General features: G+C 28.4%; 1 protein-coding gene across 7 annotated transcripts in view; it reads left to right on the top strand.

Moving 5' to 3' along the window:
- The window catches only part of LOC124432277 (kinesin-like protein KIF13B), a 118,910-nt gene that overhangs the window by 99,443 nt on the left and 2,282 nt on the right, over positions 1-17,185 (top strand). Inside the window, exons 7-28 of one of the 7 annotated variants that reach the window (XM_046981063.1) lie at positions 658-870; positions 1,065-1,578; positions 1,723-1,865; positions 1,992-2,339; positions 2,695-2,871; positions 3,040-3,562; positions 3,777-4,001; positions 4,140-4,406; positions 4,635-4,817; positions 4,941-5,132; positions 5,276-5,569; positions 5,881-6,056; positions 6,385-6,556; positions 8,892-8,909; positions 11,686-11,760; positions 13,610-13,761; positions 14,529-14,859; positions 15,153-15,412; positions 15,554-15,737; positions 16,085-16,282; positions 16,413-16,589; positions 16,888-17,185. The exon at positions 16,888-17,185 is cut by the window's right edge and continues 2,282 nt beyond it. In XM_046981063.1, the coding sequence (XP_046837019.1) occupies positions 658-870; positions 1,065-1,578; positions 1,723-1,865; positions 1,992-2,339; positions 2,695-2,871; positions 3,040-3,562; positions 3,777-4,001; positions 4,140-4,406; positions 4,635-4,817; positions 4,941-5,132; positions 5,276-5,569; positions 5,881-6,056; positions 6,385-6,556; positions 8,892-8,909; positions 11,686-11,760; positions 13,610-13,761; positions 14,529-14,859; positions 15,153-15,412; positions 15,554-15,737; positions 16,085-16,282; positions 16,413-16,589; positions 16,888-16,976 (4,911 nt within the window). In that variant the 3' untranslated portion in view covers positions 16,977-17,185. The remainder of the gene's footprint in view (positions 1-657; positions 871-1,064; positions 1,579-1,722; positions 1,866-1,991; positions 2,340-2,694; positions 2,872-3,039; positions 3,563-3,776; positions 4,002-4,139; positions 4,407-4,634; positions 4,818-4,940; positions 5,133-5,275; positions 5,570-5,880; positions 6,057-6,384; positions 6,557-8,891; positions 8,910-11,685; positions 11,761-13,609; positions 13,762-14,528; positions 14,860-15,152; positions 15,413-15,553; positions 15,738-16,084; positions 16,283-16,412; positions 16,590-16,887) is intronic. The other 6 variants (XM_046981064.1, XM_046981066.1, XM_046981067.1 and 3 more) reach the window with 6 other exon arrangements.

Raw genomic sequence — 17,185 nt, 5'->3', positions numbered from 1 at the left:
AAGTGAAATAATAAATATCTACAAACAAGAGAGGGAAAATAAGTGATTTATTTTTACATACCTACACACACACACACACACACACATATATATATATATATATATATATATATATATATATAAATAAATAAATGAATTTTCCCTCGGGTAGAAATATCTCAGATGCGATTAAATCAAATTAGGTCATAGACCAAATTAAAGCCTTGACTTATTTATTAAATACTTCCATTACTCTTTACTTTACTTTTTTTATTTTTTATTTTTTTTTTTTTTTTTCTTCAACGGGGAAAGACAAAATTCCTCTTTCTCTCCTACACTCGTTATTATCAAATTAACTATTGTAACAGCAGTTTCGTAGATTAAAGATAAAATTAGATTAGAGATTAAAAAATATATATATATAATTTCTTGAACAAGAACTTAAACAATTTGGGTCAGCCTTTTGAAAATAAATTATACTTAAGGGAAAGGAAATAATAAAGAGAAGATATTACGTACTAAATATTAGTTGTGTAGCAAAGGGACGAGGGAGTTTAGTGAATGTACCAAAGGGAGTTAGAGAAGTTTAGGAACGTGTAGGGGTATACCCTTACTCTCTCTCTCTCTCTCACAATAACCATTTACGAGCGTCGTCTCTACATGTAGATTTGTTTTCAGGATAATCTCGGTGGTAATAGTAAAACCGTTATGGTTGCCACCATATCGCCTGCGGCAGACAATTACGAGGAAACGTTGTCGACTCTACGATATGCGGATAGAGCGAAGAGAATAGTCAATCATGCTGTAGTCAACGAAGATCCAAATGCAAGGATCATACGAGAGCTGAGGCAAGAGGTTGAGGCGTTAAAGGAAATGTTGCTTCATGCTACGGTAAAATAGATAGATATATATATAAATAGATAAATATATAGATAGATAGACATGTATATATATATATATATATATATATATATATATATATATATATATCTGAAATTGGATTTTGATAAGATAATCCATTAGCAACTTTTCGTCTTTGATATTATCAAAGGGTAAATATTAAATTATCGATTTTACATTTAAAGGGACAGGGTTCAATCGTCGGACAGCAACGCACAGATATAACCGAGAAATTATCAGAATCTGAAAGACTTATGAAGGAGATGTCACAAACATGGGAAGAGAAGCTCGTTAAAACCGAAAGACTACAACACGAGAGACAACAGGCATTGGAAAAAATGGGTATCAGTGTCCAAGCATCTGGAATACAAGTTGAAAAGAACAAATATTATTTGGTGAATTTAAATGACGATCCTAGCTTGAACGAGCTATTGGTTTATTATCTCAAAGAAAGGACTCTAGTTGGTGGACGTTCGGCAAAAACGGAACAGGACATTCAATTACACGGACTGGGTATATTACCGGAACATTGTGTGATCACGATCGAGGAGACCGGTCTTTATATGACACCTTTGAACGGTGCCAGATGTTTCGTTAATGGCAATCAGGTGGTCGACAAAACCCCATTGTTACATGGCGATAGAATCGTTTGGGGAAATCATCATTTCTTCAGGGTTAATTGTCCGAGAAGTGCTACAGGTATTATTGTCTGTTAAATTAATTAACAAAAAAAATCAATTTATAAACATTCGTTCATTTCTATTTTATCATAGTTATGAGAGATAATAATCTTAACGATGCTCGTTTTTCTTTTTCTTTCTTTCTTTTTTTTTTTTTCTCTAGCTATTAACAGCGAACCACAAACACCTGCACAAAACATCGATTATACTTTTGCGAGGGAAGAATTAATGCAAAACGAATTGTCCAATGATCCAATTCAAAGAGCCATTGCCAGATTAGAGAAACAACACGAGGAGGACAAACAAGTGTGTAGTTATTGTTGATCTATCAATTACAAAAACAAAAAATCTATCCTCTTCTGATAACTTGATTTATTTTACAATTCTTTCTTCTTCTTTTTTTTTTTTTTTTACCCCTCTAAAAATTCAAAGGTTGCACTCGAGAAACAAAGGTTGGAGTACGAACGACAATTTCAACAATTACGTAATATATTATCACCATCAACGCCATATTCACCATACGTACCGTACGATCCCTTGAGAGGCAGCCAAACTGGAAAACTTCCTGCCTGTACGCCTACAACGCAAATGCGCGTTGAAAAATGGGCCCAAGAAAGGGACGAAATGTTCAAGAGAAGTTTGGGCCAGTTAAAGACCGACATACTCAAGGCCAATGCTTTGGTTCAGGAAGCTAATTTTCTTGCCGAGGAAATGGGAAAGCAAACGAAATTTAGCGTTACTTTGCAGATCCCTCCGAATAATTTGAGCCCTAATAGAAAGGTAATCATTGAAATATAATTAATAACAACAATAATAACAATGACAATGAACACAAAAAAAAAAAGAAAAGAGTAAAGTTATGTTTGTTTCGTTTGTTTTTTTTTTTTTTTCCCCTCGCTTAATAATATAATTTTATTTTACTATGTCCTTTGATTTCATTCATCCTCGTATCATATTAATTATTTTTCCATTACATTTCTCGTATATTCGCAATATTATTTCTATATATTCGTTCAATGTCTTTTTGTTTATTCGTTTGTTCGTTTGTTTGTTTGTTTGTTACTTTTTCTTTGTTCTGTTTTTTTTTTTATTTTTTCCTTTCACCCATTTTACACTCTCACGTTACTACACGTAGAGTGTATTCTTCCAGCGTGGTGCATTCGTCAGTGAACCGGCTATATTGGTGAAAAGGACTAACATGGGTAGTCAGGTATGGTCGATGGAAAAATTGGAGAACAAATTGGTCGACATGAGAGAGATGTATGAGGAACGAAAGGATCCAAATAATTGTCAACGATTACCGATTGTCAAGGTAAAAAATTATAGTCGCGAAATTGAAGGAAAATAAAAAAAAAAAAAAAAAAAAATCGATGACAGATTAGAAGAAAAAAAAAAAAAAATAAAAAGATAAAAAGATGAATACGATCATTAATACTTAAATTATCTTTTTTTTTTTTTTTCTTTTTTCTTTTATATGCAGGACGAAGTATTAGGAAAGACCCAAGATCCATTTTATGAGTCGCAAGAGAAGCACAATTTGATCGGTGTAGCGAATATATTTTTAGAGGTACTGTTTCACGACGTTCGGTTAGATTATCACACGCCTATTATCAGTCAACAAGGTGAGGTCGCTGGACGACTTCAAGTTGAGATAAGCCGTATCGCCGGACAATTTCCTCAGGATCGTATTTGCGAGGCAGCATCCGAATCATCGGGCGATTCAACGTCCTCTGAGCCAGATGATTATTCTGGATCAAGTCATATTACTTGTCGTGTTACGATAAAACAGGCAACGGGTTTACCCCTGTCATTGAGCCATTTCGTATTCTGTCAATACATGTTCTGGGGAAATCCAGAACTTATAGTTGTACCGCCAGTAGTAAATGCTGAATTGCCACCCTCGAATTGTGCAACCGGACAAAGAGATTCTCTTGCGTTTAGGTTTGATCATACTGAAGATTTCAAGGTACCGATAACGGAAGAATTTATAGAACATTGTGCCGGTAAGAATATAATATTTCTTTTTTCCTTATCTTTCTTTCTTTCTTTCTCTCTCTCTCTTTTTTTTTTTTTTGCGTATACATTTCTCAATTCAAACGAGAAATCCAATAATCGCGAATTATTATCCTTCTTGTTTTTTTTTTTTGTCTTTTTTTTTACTTTTTTTTTTCTTTTTTTTTCCTTTTTTTTTCTTTTTTTCTTTTTGTATATTCACAGAAGGCGCTTTGAGTATAGAAGTTTGGGGTCACAGAAGCGCCGGCTTTTCTCGTAGCAAACCCGGATGGGAAGTTGAACAACAACAATTGGCCAAAGCTCGTTCATTAGCCGATCGTTGGTCGGAATTAACGAGAAAGATAGAATTGTGGGTAGAGATACAAGAACTCAATGAACAAGGAGAATATTCGCCTGTAGAAGTTGTTACGAAACAGGACACATGGACAGGTCATTGTTATTTAAAATTTTCTAAATTCATCTATCTCACATTTGCGTTTTACATGGATCGATAAAGTATTCGTTAACGTTCATCCATTCTAATATATTATTTTTCAATTCAAATTGCATCTTGACGATCATCCACAGGTGGAATTTATCAATTGAGACAAGGCCAACAACGTCGTATACAAGTTAGAGTTAAACCAGTACAAAATTCCGGAACTTTACCGATTATTTGTCAATCTATATTGAATATAGCTGTTGGTAGTGTTTCCGTGAGGAATCGTCTTCAAATACCTTTGGATAGTTATCAGGACGAGGATTTGAGTATATTGAGAGAAAAATGGAGCGACGCTTTGATGAGGCGAAGACAATATCTGGATCAACAGATACAAAAGCTTATAAACAAACAAGGTAATATAAAATGATCGATCGGATCGATCCGATCGTAGATCATATTTTTTTTTTTTTAATATCATTTATCGTTATAAATTAATATTATATTACAATTAATAATAATATAAATTATATATTATTGTATTTATTTAATATTAATATTTCGTATTAAATAAATAATATATTTATTTTTTACGCGCGCACACACACACATACATGTATGTATGTATGTATATATTAATTTAGAAAAAACCGAACAAGACGTTGAACGAGAACAGAGTCTCGTCGATCAGTGGGTTAGTTTAACCGAGGAAAGAAATGCAGTTTTAGTACCTGCTGCGGGATCAGGTATACCCGGTGCTCCAGCAGATTGGAATCCACCACCAGGAATGGAACCTCATATACCTGTTCTATTCCTTGATCTCAATGGTATAATGAATTACAAATTTTTTATAACATCTAACATGTTCTCTTTCAAAAATTTAATATTAACATTTTTATACAAGATATATTGAAAATCGTTTGAATTAATATCTTCCATTTAAAATACAGCCGATGATCTTTCAACTCATCAATCAGGAGAAGAAGTATCGGTGACAGGATTAAATTCAATTTTACCGAAAGAACATGGTAACAAATTTTATAATCTACCATTTATTCGTCATTTGGAAAAGGACGTATGTGCTATAGCAGCATGGGATTCTAGTATACACGATAGTGTACATCTTAACAGAGTCACCGATGGTAGAGTTACTATATTTATATATAAATTTTATTTTATTAATTAATATTATTTTTGCATATATATGTATGTATATATAAAATACATACGCACACACACACACACACACACACACACACATATATATATATATATAATGTTACAGCCAATGAAAGAGTCTTTTTAATTTTAAAAACGACCGTCCGCCTATCACATCCAGCCCCTATGGATCTCGTATTACGTAAAAGATTGGCGCTAAATATATATAAGAGACAAAGTATAACCGATCGAATATTTCGAAAGATCGTACGTACTGATTGCTTGGCACAGACCGGTGTAACTTACGAGGTTGTATCTAATATACCAAAAGCTAGCGAGGAATTGGAAGATCGTGAAAGTTTAGCACAGATTGCAGCTAGCGGGGAGGACAACAGTCTATGCGATGGTGAAACTTACATCGGTAAGTTTCTCCTATAAATAATAAAATAATTACAATAATAATAATAATAATAATAATAATGATAATAATAATTATTATTATTATTAAAAAAAAAAAAAAGAATCCCATCTCTTTCACGTATTATGTACGAGACAAATTATTTTAACAAATGTGTTATATATTCATTTTTTTTCTCTCTTTTTTTTTCCTCTTTCTTTCTCTTTCTCTATCTCTTTCTCTATCTCTTTCTCTCTCTCTCTCTCTCTCTCTCTCTCTCTCTCTCTCTCTCCCTCTCTCTCTCTCTCTCTCTCTCTATCTATCTTTACCCTTAGAAAAATATACCAGAGGTGTCTCAGCCGTCGAAAGTATCTTAACATTGGATCGATTAAGGCAAAGTGTTGCTGTTAAGGAACTTTTACAAGCTCAAGGTCAACCACTTATGCGCAAGACAGCAAGCGTTCCAAACTTCTCGCAGGTACTACTGCCACTTCGCCGTCTCGGACGCACTGTATGCTTTTCTTCTTATAATTTCATTCTTTTTATTAGCGCAAAAAAAATTTACAAGCTCTTTAATTTTACGCATTTTTGTAATTGTAATATAGCATTAGCAATAATATAATAATAATAATAATAATAATAATTATAATAATAATAATAATAATAATAATAATAATAATAATAATAATAATAATAATAATAATAATAATAATAATAATAATAATAATAATAATAATAACGTAAAAAGATCTCTGTTCCCCACTACGTACACACAATTATGTTTAAATAATTATATTATTACTATCTTCTTATCGGAATTAATTTCTTTCCATAACCAGATAATGAGGTTTGATACTTCGATGGATTCGTTGAATGTCACACGTTCAGAAAGCGTAACCGATCTCAACACAGAATTAAATGGTATGCCGCATTCACGACGGTCATCATCAACGGGTCATGCGAGGAATGACGAAAACTTCGTATCTCCACCACCGAAGACTTTTGGAATCGGTAAGAATAATTGTTTTCTCTTTTCTTTTTTTTTTCCCCCTTTTTTTTATCTTTTTTTTTTTTTTTTTTTTTTTTTTTTTTTTTTTTTTTTTTTTTTTAATACACGATATTACCTTCTTGAAGATATATATATATAGAATTCTTATCGAGTAAATAATAATAATTATTCTATTAATGAAAACACTTAACGATTAGATTTCTTCTCTTCGTTAAATTCGAAATATAATACGTGCATACATGTATATGAAGAGATATTTAAATAAGACAAAAAAAAAAAAAAAGAAAGAAAGAAAAAAATAAAAAGGAAAATAATTAAAAAAAACAAATAATTTACTATTTATTCGTTTAGAAATTTGCAAGGATTGAAAAATGGATTTTTTTTTTTTTTTAAGTATACTTATTCATGATCTGTTAGATTATATTGTTGAATCATAGAATATGCAATAATGGTAATGTTTGATTTAGATATGAGAAGAAATAAAAAAAGAGAAAAGAAAAGAAAAATAATATGATTATAATTCTCAGTCACACGTTCGTTCGTTCATTCATTCATTCATTCATTCATTCATTCATTCATCGCATTAATCATTGATCATTCATGTGTAGTAATCTGTATCATTGTCTCCCTACAATTTTTTATTATATATATTTTTTACAAATCCCTAAGCGATGATCTCTGACCCTCATGATTATTTCACGAGCCTCTATTTTGTATTCTTAAATGGATTGCTATTTTTTCTTTTTTTTTTTTTTTTTTTTTTTTATATATATATATAGACGAAAGGATTAATGGAAAATTTTATTTGACCTTCTTTACTATTGCATTCTTCTTTATTATTCTTCTTCTTATTATTATTATGTGCAAATTTCTTCTTATCAGATGAATGCAAGTACCGTTAGTTTTGCTTTGATCACAATTAAAATCTTCAATTATTGCTTATATAAATATAATGGCACTGTGTCTATTAGGGATTTCTTTTTAGCATTAGAATAAACTTTGATTTATATTTTTGATCACTTCCACCTATCTCTCTCTCTCTCTCTCTATCTATCTATCTATCTATCTATCTATCTATCTATCTATCTCTATCTTTCTTTCTTATTGTCTTGATTTTGCTTCATTGAGATTTATATATTCAATAAAGAATCAAAAAAGTTTGTTTTCTGAAATGTGGCTTATGCAGTGTTTTTTGATATACATACATACATATATTACCTTGCCATGAATATATAATCCATATTTTAACTTCTTAGACCCTAGTTTTTGACTGTTGTCTCAGGCTATCCATTTTTATCACGTTTTTCCTTTTCTTTTTTGTTTTTTTGTTTTTCTTTTTTTCTTTTTTTTTTTCCTTTTCTTCTCTTTTCTTTTCTTTTGCAATTGGATATATTAATATCTTAAAGCAATTAATAAAAAGAATCATTACCTTGTTTCATTCATCTATTATTTAATTATAAATTCATGTCATTCACCATTAGCACATACTTTTCATAATCGACTATATTATAATTTATTATTACTTGAAATAATAATAGGTCATTGACAGTTTTAATTTTAATATTATAAGCATGAATATTATGAAAGATTATCATCGCGTTCTTACGTCGTAAATTAAATCACACACATTGGAAAATATCTTTTTATCCTCTCTAAAAAAAAAAAAAAAGAAGAAAAAAAAAAGAAGAAAAAAAAAAGAAAACAAAGAAGGAAAAAGAAAAAGAAAGTCATGGAATATAGATTTCCGATATTAGTAATTATTACTACAATGGAATTCTATATTTTTATACCTAAAAGCTTTGATCATATTGTTACATCGTCATATATCATGTTCAACTTAAATATTTAACATTTGCAATTTTTAATCGATCCCTTTGTACGAATTTATTAATATTGAATTAAAATTTGGAACACGATTAAATTTGATTTGACTTAATTTTTTTTTACGATTAAAAATAAAAAAGAAAAAGTAAAAAAAAAAAAAAAAATGTAGTTGAACATGGTCAATCCACTTCATCATCAGATCTGCCTAATGTTTTAGCAGCGACACTTAAGCTCTACCACTTATAAATATATATATATATATATATATATATATACATAGATATCTATTAAATTTGAAAACTAAAGATGTCAAACGAGTTAATTAATTAATTAAATTAATTAATTAAAAAAAAAAGAAAAAAAGAAAAAAAAAATTATTAAATTATTAAATTATGTAGCAAAGAGTTCGTTCGAAACTAATGAAACTAATACATTTTCTCTGCTACTTATCTGTTCTTCTGTTTAACACTACGTCACTACTACTTCTTCTACAACTATTTCGGCCCACGCAAGGCTCCATTCTGAACTCAGGTAAAATGGAGTCTTGATTTGATATTTAATCAATGCGCCGCATAGGCAAAAATGATTAGTACATAATAATATGTCTCGTGAGTGGTTGAGTCTGTCTGTTGTTTAGTTTCTAAGTTTTGCTCTTATAGTATATAATCAAACACAATGATTTCTTTTCTTTTCCTTTTTTCTTTCTCCATTATTAGAATATTATTTAATATTCGAAAAAAAAAAAAAAAAAAAAGAATGTATGCTAATATAGGTAGCACATTAATTTTCTTTTCTTCTAATTTTTTTTTTTTTTTTTTTTTTTTCCTTTATTATGCAAATTATTAAAAACTTTCGTTCACTTTTTGGAGGCTAAATCTATTTCAAGTGGAGAAAAAAAAAATTATTACTGCTACTGTAGTGTTTATTAACAGTTTGCTGATTTTTATCTATTGATTTATTTTTTTGTTTGTTTTTTTCTTTTCTCTCTGTTTTTTTTCTTTTTTTTTTTTTTTTTTTTTTTTGAAACTTGAATGCTTTGTCATGTGTTGTTTTACCTTGTTTGACGTGCATGATGATACCCCAATATGTTTATATCGTAATCGGCAAAGCATAATCGGCAAGTTCGTTCATTGAAAGTGTTCTTCACAGTTTTATGTATAGAAAAAAAGAAAAAAAAGAAAAAAAAAAAAAAAAAGAAAAAAAAGCATATATATATATACATACCTGAATGCTATTCATGATTAATGTTTTTTACGCACACATAAAACCGCGTAATAATAACTTCAACGCGTTCGTTGGCATTTTTTTAATGCCAAATCATAATCGCATAGAAATCATTTTTTCATTGGCGCATATGCTCATTAATGCATTACCCTAAGGTGATGAATTAAATAAAAATTAATTTGATTGGTATCCATGAATTTTTCTTTTTTTTTTTTTTGGCCTTGATACCTATCGAAATGATTTCTATAAATTCGTTCTTTAATATTTCCAAAATTATAAATGCATTTTATAATTATATCGAAAAGTGTATATATAAAGAAATTAAAACAGGAAAAACGTATGTGACACGAGTTATTATTGAATCATTGTGCAACATCTTATATATTTGTATATTGTTAACATAAAAGAAAAAAAAAAAAAAGAAAAAGAAAGAATGAAACAAAATCAAAAAGAAAAAAAAATTAAGATAAAAAAATAATAATTGCATTGCACAATGATTTAATCATTATTCTACCTATATATGTGAATGTGTTATCCAGCAATACATTAGAATCCAACGTAGGATTACTGTAACATATATGTGTATATAAATATTAACAATAATTAAATATCGTAGGTACAAAAAAAAAATAATAATAATATTTCGATCACAGGAAACAATTTTATTTTAATTCAATCATTTTTCGTCAGATATTTCCTTTGTAGAAATTTTTTTTGTCGATCGATCAATTGATATATATAATAAATCAATTAATTAGTTTACTTCGTGTAAAGTTTTGCATTTAAATTTAAATGATAATTTACAAAAAGTATCAGGAAAAAAAAAAGAAGAGAAAAAAATTGTTTCCTGCCTATCTGAATATGTAAAAAAAAAAAGAAAAAAAAAAAAAAATGGATTCGTAATTTTCTCATGCGCGAAAAGAAAATCTCGATTTACTTAATAAATGTAACAAAAAAAAAAGGAAAAAGAAAAAAAGAAAAGGAAAAAAAAGTGGAAAAGAAAAAAATCTGTACAAAAAAAAAAAAAAAAAGAAAAATTGATAATTAATTCTTTCTAATTTTTATTAACAAAGAAGAAAGATAATAATGATCTCGAATCTTTCTTTTCGCATAAACGAGAAACTAGTTTAAAGTCAGGTATAGTAAAGAGTATTGAATTTGAATAAATGTGTATATATATAAAAAAAATGTAAATTACCAATAAAAAAGCATAGTGGAAGAACAATATACGTTCGATGCTTAGCTATGCATGAGATTTACTATTTAAAAAAATAGTTTCGCCGCATGTGTCGTTTTCAAGAATAGTTTATAGTATTGTTATTAAAAAAAAAAAAAAAAAAAAAAAAGCAAAATCAAAGGAAAAATATTTTATTATTTAACTATAAGTTGATATAAGTTGTAAGAGACTACTAGTACCTTCGACTTTAAACTAACATTGATTAATATATTTCTAATAAATTCAAAATGCTCATGTCTCTCTCTTTATATATATATATATATATATATATATATATATATATATATATATATATATATATATAAAACAAATAAATAAATAAAAGATAAAAAGAAATACAGCATTTTGAATTTACAATGCAATGGCGAGTTACTCGATAATAATTAAAAGCCAAAATTTTACAAAATGGACCCGTCAATTGCAAAAATATTACAAATATTTTTTATCACGTGTATATATATGTATATATACATATACATACATACATACATATATATGTATGTATGTATATATGTATATAATATCCTATCGAATTTGAACAACGATATTCATACTGTATTATATTTGTTCAAACATATGTATTTCATTCTTCAGTGTACGATATTACCAAAGGCATGATATACATATATATATATATAAATATATATATATATATATATATATATATATATATATAAATAAATATTCACATTTACAAGCTCGCAATACGGCCAATATAATTCCAATTTGCGAAGGACTCGCCATTTTAAGAGAGAGAGAAAAAAAAAAAAAAAGAAGTTTTAGTAGAACCTTCGTGTCGGATAAAAGATAAACGAGATGTAATCAGTAAAAACTATCTCCTTTCAGCGAGACCAACTTTCCTGAATCTGAACCTGAATCTCAACTCACTGACACGTCTGCAACAATCCACCTCTGCCAAGTGTAGGTGACACTCGTTGTTGATTGCTCTTTCAAATTTTATGTTTTTTTTTTGTTTCGTTTATTTAATAATATTTTTTTAATTTCTTTCTTTCTTTATTTATTTATTTTTGTTTTTTTTTTTTTCTTTTCAACAAAATTTTGGACAGTGATCACGTGCAAAAGAAAAGAAATAAAGAATAAAATGAATAAGAAAACGCACGCATATCCTATTCTAAATTTGAAAGAGCACAGATTCTTGTTCGTTCTTGTAGTAATTCGTACATCAATTTGGTTTCCTTACTCCTTTGTTTTAAACGTTTTACGTATCAAAAAAAAAAAAAGATGAAAAAAAAAGGATGAAAAAAAAATGAAAAATGAAAAAAGAAAAAAGACATTGCAGTCCATTAAGTTTGCAATTTATTGCACTGCTCAACGAACAGATTTTTATGTCTAATGGGATTATGATTCATGTCTTGGATATATTTTTTGAAATGCAGATTGTAAAAATGACAAAAGTTTTGTTATATCGACTTATAATTTTGAAGAATATTAAACAATAGTATGTGCCAATTAAACAATTTTATTTTCGTCGAGACAAATCGTAATTAAAAGAAAAAAAGATATATATATATGTGTGTGTGTGTGTGTATTTTACTATTAAATTATAAATTTTCAATTGAAGAGCAGCTGATAAAATGAAACCAATGTTATTTTTGGAAATAACTTATCAAATATACCCAAGAAATCGTATCCTTTTTTTTTTTTTTTGTTGGGCTGTGTTATATTATGACGAATGATTAATGATATCAATATTTTGAATTTGTTAATCATCGTAATAGAAAATTTTGCAATCTTATTCTACTGCAAATGACGTGTATAGCATCGAATATGTTTGATGTGTTCAGTGCTTATATGATATTGTATATTATATTCGTATTTATTTTTAATTTTTCATTTTCAGACGGATCATATAAATATATATATATACATATATATTCCACGTTATATCATATAAACAATAATTGATATCAGAATGAATCTTTGTCACATAAATTAATCATCATTTTTTATTCTTCATTATTGGATTGACCAATGAAAAATTTCGAGATATTCATTATTTTATATTCGAATTAAAACTATACTATTGCGTTCGTTATATTTTCATTGAAAATTATAATATTATTTATTGGCCAAACCAATGAACCATATATTAACAGATACAATACTATCGTATATTATATCATATAATAGTATTGTTTATTTATATATAAAAAATACAACAAAAACAAACGTGGAATATATAAATTCCCTTGCCCTTATTTATCTTTGTTTATTTTTTGTTGTTGTCCTCTTTTTTTTATTTTTTTCTTTAGGTACAGCATGAATGAACTTACGTTTGTTATTTATGTACTTTTCTCATTATTATTATTATTATTATTATTATTATTATTATTATTATTATTATTATTATCATTATCATTATCATTATCATTATTATTTTTATTATTATTATTATTATTATTATTATTATTATTATTATTTATTATTATGTAATTATCAGAACCGATCTGTCACTTTTAGTAAAAAAAGAAAAAAAGAAAATAAATAATAATAATTATTAAAAAAAAAAAAAAAACTTGTAAGCCTGGAATCTAATCCAAAAAAAGAAAAAAAAAAAAACATTTGATGTACTATAATCACAGATTTATGAAGTATAATCATTATCATTTACTATTCGTGATCAGATCGGTACTGATATATATATATATATATTTATATATCATATACATTCGCTTGAATTTTTCAAAAAGCAGCTTAAAATGTAGCTATCGCCATAATAATAATAACATAGTCAAACTATTCATTTTAGCATCCCCAAATATGGTCGGTAGTAAATTGGGTCTACGTATGACTACGTTACACGAGGAAACATCTAATGTTGGAAATCAATTAGCAACCCCTAGTCATGACGACGAAGAAGAAAAAAGTGATGCCGATTATTCTGAATACGATGCGTATCAGGTAGAGTTACAATTTTATATTCCTATTTAATCATTGCCCTATCAATTATTAATAAATAAATACGCATTCATCGTATGCGTATGGAGTTGTATCATACTAATTCGTATCGTAATAATTTTTTGAGATAGACGAATTTGAGATCTGAACTGTGCATTGTACTGATGTCTTCCACGTAAAAAAGAAAAAAAAAGATGAAAAGAAAAAAGAGCAAAAAAAAAAATGAAAAAACAAAAAGTATCTATTATAAATCAATATATCATGCAATTCATCTCTATAACGTATCATGCAATTTTTTAAAAATCACACGATCGTATATATAATCGTTTACGTATTGATTAATTCTTATTTCATTTTATCGATCATAAATAAAATATTGTCATATACGAAGCTACGAAGATACGACAAGATATATTATAACATTTGATTTTCGCATTACATAATTAATTTTTTTTTCTTTTTTTTTTTCTGTTTTTGTTTTTTTATATACAAGCTATACTACGTAGGTTTGATATTTATTAATTGTATTTGATATTTACAAATTGTACAATTGATCTTATGTACAATTTGAAATGTAGAAATAGTTTTTTGTTATATCGAAAAAATTGTGTTATGGAGGATTAACGATAACGAAATAAATAAATAAATAAATAAATGAATGAAATGATAAAATTGTATCTATAAAAAAGAAAAAAAAATATATATATTTATATATATATATATATATATATATATATATATATATATATATATATATTCTTGACACTCAGGCACCAGCAAAGCCAACGAAGCCGCTAACTTCGTCACGCACATTGGATTCACTTGCTGAGTTACAATCTACGAAGATCAACACCCCAAGCATGAGTAGCAGCGGTTATGGATCTCAAGCTGTTTCGACGACTAATTTAACGTCCGAAGATTCGATCTCTATAAAATCGATCAGCGTCGACGAAACGCCCGATTTAGAATATAGAAATTTATTGGACAATAAAAAACCAGAGAAGATGGACAGTTCTCTCGTCGAGGAAACACCGGAGGAATACACGTGCGATGTGAACAAAGCGATGGAAAATTTAAATGTCACGGAAGATCCTCGCGAGGGTTAGTTGATCAATTAGAAATTTAAACATAAATGAAAGAAAAGAAAAAAAGAAAAAAAAAAAAAAACAAATGTGTATCTTCTATAAATTTCTCATTATTATATTATATATATATATATATTTCTTGTCATCATGATGATCATTATTGTCATAGCGATCGTCATCATTCTCTTTCTATAATTAATATTATTATTAATTTAATATCGGTATTATATTATTCTGTATTATATACGAATGTCTTTATTTTCTTTTTTTTTCTTTTTCTTTTTTTTTTTTTTCTGATTGGTCGCACAGCAAACGTTAGAAAGAATCTTGAGGAGATGGGTGCTTATACGGATCCTGACACGGAAAGTCCTGTTTCTTCTACGAAAGACGACAGCGATGCAACTGGCAATTCAACGGCATTGAATGTCCTTCCGAAGAAAGACATACAAAATCCTATTTTAATTGGTCGAAGAAAAAGTGAAATGGTAATTAGTCAGACATCGAATTCGGGAGACGAGAGTCCTTTGGAGGGATCCTCTGTTGTCCATACGAAACTTCCACCAGGCAAGGTAAAAATTCTTGCTTTTTAATCCTTTGATATGGATATTGGAACTTGAATTTATATTTAGACAAATACATACACACACACATATGTATATATATATATATATATATATATATATATAGACATGAATATACTTATTTTGTAGGTTGTACGAAGAAGGAAAGCTTCTAGTGGTACAGGAAGGCCTACTAGTTCTCAACACAGAGCTTCGTTCCCAATGGTCCGTCCACAAGTATCTGAAAGTAAAGCTGCAGCACGATTGGAACAAACGATGCAGCCTAATATGCCATATGAAAATGGTGACAATAGTTCATCCGAAAGAATCGATGGTACTTTCAAACAAAACTTTCGTTTTATATATCAATTATATTACATAGGGCTTGAAAGTTATCGCCCGTCATATTTAATAAGTATGGATATTCGTGAGAGAGAGAAAAAAAAAAAAAAGAAAAAGTGATTGGGTCTATTAACGTGAAACCTGGAACGATTTAATTGTTACAGTGATTCATCAGTTTTTGAATTTTCTTTGCCAGGCCTAACCCTTTTTCTTTTTTTTTTTTTTTTTTTAATCGCTAATCCTACATTTATATTAATACGATATTGTTCTTGTTTAATATTTTCTTTTTCCCTCTTTTTATTTTTTTATTTTTTTTTTTTTTTTTTTTTCCCTTATCAGATGACACGAGCGATAAGAGCTCAGCCTTTGGCTCGAGACACGATCTTACAAGAATCGAAACCCCTTTACCAGATTGGGTTGTCGTCGGTGAATCTGTACTAGTTCGTCCATACAGTTATTCGGGTGTTATAGCATACGTTGGCCCAACAGAGTTTGCATCTGGTATATGGATAGGGATTGAACTTGATGCACCAACTGGTATATTCCAAATTTAATATCATTATTTAATGAATCATATTATTATATAAAAGTTATTTAAATCTTCGTTTGAAATAATTCTCAAATAATAGATTTTTTTAATATGCACTTATTATATTATTAATAACAGGTAAAAACGACGGTGCTGTAAATGGCCATAGGTACTTCAATTGTCGGCCCAAGTGTGGAATTTTTGTTAAAGTGGATAAGTTAATTCAGGATAGACGAGGAAGGGCACTTAGAAGTTATAGTAAACAAGAACCTGCACCACCTCCATCCGCACCCATACGTAGAAGCGTAAGCAGAGGTACATAAATATATATCATAAATATTATATAATATTCTTTTCTTTTTCTCTCTCTCTCTCTCTCTCTCTCTCTCTCTCTCTCTCTCTCTCTCTCTCTCTCTTTCCTTCATTACAATCTCTAAATAGAACTCCTTTGGTGTGATTTATTATATTTATTATATAAAGTTTAGTAAAATTCGAGAAAAAAAGAAACGAAGAAATGAACACACGAGTACAATTAAATATGAAAAAAAAGAAAAAAAAAAAAAAATAATAATAATAATAATAATAATTAATAAAAATTATCACTATTTCAAAGGCGAAGGCTTACATTACTTGCATCGAAGTCGGAGCCGAGGAGAAGGTCTTTCAACGACGGGCACCCGTTTCTCTCCCCGAAGCAAGTAAAAACGAATTAACAACACCGCTTCATCGTAACTTCGTCTTATATAAACATAAGCCACATAAATAATAATCCTAAAAAGAAAAAAAAGAAAAAAAAAAGAAAAAAAAAAATAATAATAATTGCTACATGCCTATGATATGTGTAGCAGCATCAGCAGCAGTGTTTCAGTCCCTTAGACATTAGGGCAGCTAATTATTAATTGATTTATCGA

This window comes from Vespa crabro, chromosome 24 (assembly GCF_910589235.1).
Source record: "Vespa crabro chromosome 24, iyVesCrab1.2, whole genome shotgun sequence".
Taxonomy (NCBI): domain Eukaryota; kingdom Metazoa; phylum Arthropoda; class Insecta; order Hymenoptera; family Vespidae; genus Vespa; species Vespa crabro.
Note: the sequence above shows the minus strand (reverse complement) of the source record. Positions and strands in the feature narration are given on the sequence as shown.